This window comes from Dendrobium catenatum, unplaced genomic scaffold, assembly GCF_001605985.2.
Source record: "Dendrobium catenatum unplaced genomic scaffold, ASM160598v2 original_scaffold_201195, whole genome shotgun sequence".
In the NCBI taxonomy this organism is placed as follows: domain Eukaryota; kingdom Viridiplantae; phylum Streptophyta; class Magnoliopsida; order Asparagales; family Orchidaceae; genus Dendrobium; species Dendrobium catenatum.
Genome location: NW_021519611.1, coordinates 1 through 3,413, shown reverse-complemented (window position 1 = coordinate 3,413; position 3,413 = coordinate 1). Strand labels below are relative to the sequence as shown.

General features: G+C 41.3%; 1 protein-coding gene across 1 annotated transcript; it reads right to left on the bottom strand.

Annotated features, from left to right (window-relative positions):
- Window positions 1-2,393: 2,393 nt before the first annotated feature.
- Window positions 2,394-3,149, bottom strand: LOC114578883. The gene has a single exon (XM_028692434.1). It carries the CDS (start codon window positions 3,147-3,149, stop codon window positions 2,394-2,396), a length of 756 nt encoding a protein of 251 aa, XP_028548267.1.
- Between the last annotated feature and the right edge of the window lie 264 nt (window positions 3,150-3,413).

Sequence of the window (3,413 nt, the reverse complement as noted above, 5' to 3'; positions counted from 1 at the left end):
TTAATAGTATTGGAATCGTTACCGGTTAGGAGAATGTCATCGACGTATATTAGAAGAAAGAGGCGGACACTATGCCGTTGAAGAATGAGAAGCGACGGATCCGCTGAGCTGTGTGTGAAACCGAGTGAGGAAAGATATTCAGTTAGAGTATTGTACCACTGATGCGGCGCTTGCTTAAGACCGTAAATAGCCTTGCGAAGGTGACAAACGTGGTTCGGATAATTCTTGTCTTCAAAACCTTTTGGTTGTTTCATAAATACTGTTTCCGAGAGCTGACCATGTAGAAAAGCATTTGCAACATCAAGTTGCTGGATTTGCCAATCATGATGTAATGCAACTGCAAGCAATACTCTAATTGTTGGAAGTTTAGCAACGGGACTAAAAGTCTCGTTGTAATCGACGCCGAACTCTTGGTGATTTCCTTGCGCAACAAGACGAGCCTTATACTTTGCTATGGAGCCATCTGAGCGATGTTTAGTTCGGTAAGTCCAGCGGCATCCAAGAACTTGTGCTCCAGCAGGTGGTTCAACTAAGCTCTAGGTACCTTGTTGTTGTAATGCAAGAAATTCCTCATTCATTGCTGCACGCCATTCAGGAAATTTTGAGGCTGCAGCATATGTAGTAGGCGTATTATTAGGAAGACTGTCCGAACTAGAATGAAGCAGATTCAATCGTTGAATTGGCTTAAGAGAGCCAGTTTGATTTCGCGTGATCATTCTATGTCTCTGAGGAGGAGGTATCTCGGCATGTGGCACAGGTGAAGACTGATAAAGATTGTTGCTAGGAGTTTGATAATGATTTGTTGCTGTATTGTTGGGCTGACTTACAGGCTTATGTTGAGAGGAAGGAACAGAAGTGAAATTCGGTAGAATTGATGTAGGAATGAGAAAAGACGGTGGAAGATCAGGAGAAGCATTTGGTCGTTGAGTGTGCTGATTGCTGAATGGAAAATAGTTCTCATCAAACGTAATGTGTCGAGAGATAGAAATTTTGTTTGTTAGAATATCCAGACATTTGTAGCCTTTGTAGGCGTCTGAGTATCCAAGAAAGACACACATTCGAGCCTTGGCCTGCAGCTTATGATGAGAATGCGGAGGTTGTAAAGGAAAACGCGCGCACCCAAAGACTTTCAAGTGAGTATAATCAGGTTTAGATTTATGGAGGAGTTCAAAAGGTGTGGAGTTAAACGTTACAGGCGAAGGCATGCGGTTAATAAGATAGGTAGATGTTAGTACAGCCTCAGGCCAATGCAGATAAGGCACCGAAGCCTTTTTAAGTAAAGTCCTTGTGGTCTCAATAATATGTCTGTGTTTGCGCTCCGCTACTCCGTTTTGTTCCGGAGTGTAAGGACATGAGATCTGGTGGAGAATGCCGTGATTGCTAAGATATGTAGCAAATTTATGATTAACAAATTCTGAGCCTCCATCAGTCCTGAGAGTACGAATGGTATTAGATGTATGTTTTTCTATAAAAGTCTTAAAATTGACAAAGATATCAAAAGCTTCAGATTTATGACGCATTGAAAAAATTCAAGAAAATCGAGAAAAATCGTCAACAAACAAAACATAATATCGGTATCCTTGTACAGAAATCACCGGGGCAGGGCCCCATACATCAGAGTGAATAAGAGAAAGCGTAGTCATGCGACGATTTTCAGATTTTTCAAAAACTAATTTGCTTCCTTTTGATTCTTTACAAGGAAAACAAGACATTTTATCTATATGAATATTAAGCTGCGGGTTGAACTGAGCTATAGTAGATATAGTTCTATCATTTGGATGCCCGAGCCTGTCATGCCATGGGATGGATCGGTTTGTTGTAGTAGATAGTGCAGCTTTATTTCTTGAAGTATGCTGAATTGGAATTGGATAGAGACCATTGCTACATGGTCCGCGAAGCAACACTTGCTGCGTCGTCATGTCCTTTAAAACAAAACTGTGAGGATCAAAGCATATAGAAATGTTATTCTCACGTGTTAACTGTGAGATAGATAACAGATTAAAATTAAGTTGTGGAGAATGAAAAATGTTAAACAAATTCAACTTACGATTGGGAGTCGGTAACACGCCGGCACCTGAATTGGCTATGTTAACCGATCTCCCGTCACCAACTGTGACCGAGTCAGATCCTTGATATGGTACCGAAACCGACATGTTCTCAAGAGAATTTGTGATGTGCGAGGTGGCTCCTGAGTCAAGAAACCAATTGCTGTAAGAATTATCGGTAGAAGCAGCCAAAGCTTTTGTTGGAGGGGGCTGATTCGGCGGAACATATGTTGGATCAAGACGATGCCAACAACTGGAGGCAAGATGCCCTTTCTTGAAGCATATCTGGCAGACGACAATAGACGAAGAAGCCGTGCGATTTGTTGTAGATGAATTTTGAGATGAGCGTCAGCGGGAACGACGACCACGACCACGAGAGGTGAACAGAGCAGTGGTAGGATCTGACGGTTGGCGAAGAAGATCAGCAGCAATGTTAACTTCTTCGCTGAGCAACAGAGCATAGAGTTGATCTAGCGATATGGGAGTCAACATCGTGCGAATGGCAGTTTTGAAAGATTGATAAGTCGCCGGAAGACCATTAAGAATGTATAAGATAACATCCTCAGTATCAACAGTGGAGCCAGACGAGGCGATTTGATCCACAAGTGATTTAATCTCTGTAAGATATTGAGAGATAGATTGATTTCGGAGAGAAATATTGTGAAGCGAGTTCTTGAGCTGGATCACTTTAGATCTGTTAGACGATTGAAATCTTGTTTCGAGAGTGTGCCAAATCTGTGCAGTGGATTGAAGATGAACAACATAAGGAAGAATCGATGGGGTTATAGTGGCACAGAGGGCTGTCGAAAGATTTCGATCGATAAAGTTGAAATGGGTAGCCGTCGGAACAGAGGATTGCGATTCTGCAGACTGAGAAGTAGCGTTATTATATGTTGACGAAAGATCCAAATACTTGTCAAATCGATTTGCTTGAAAAATCTTTAGGATTTGAGCTCGCCAGATCTGGTAATTTTCCGCATCAAGCTGGACATGAACGAGCGATTTTAAGTTGGAGACGACGAATTTCAGCGCTGGCGGGAGGAGGGAGATGTTGGTTTCGTCTTCATCCTCTGGTTCCCGAAGCTGAGATGTGGTCGTCGTCATGATTCACGGATCAAGAACCGTGGCTAACTGATACCATGTAGAAACTAAATCATGTAAACAAGAAAATGGAAAACTGAAAAGTGAATAAAGAAAGCAAACTTTGTATATCTTGAAATGATACAGCAGCCTATATTTATAGGCTTTACAGCAACGTCTGGATACTTCCAAAGGAAATATAATAACAGTACACTTTATTTACAATTAATTATATTATTATTATTATTATTATTATTATTATTATGCTCTAATACTCCCCCGCAAACT

Bases quoted from the DNA above. Each gene is read 5' to 3' on its own strand.
- LOC114578883 (XM_028692434.1), bottom strand. From the start codon at position 3,149: ATGACGACGACCACATCTCAGCTTCGGGAACCAGAGGATGAAGACGAA.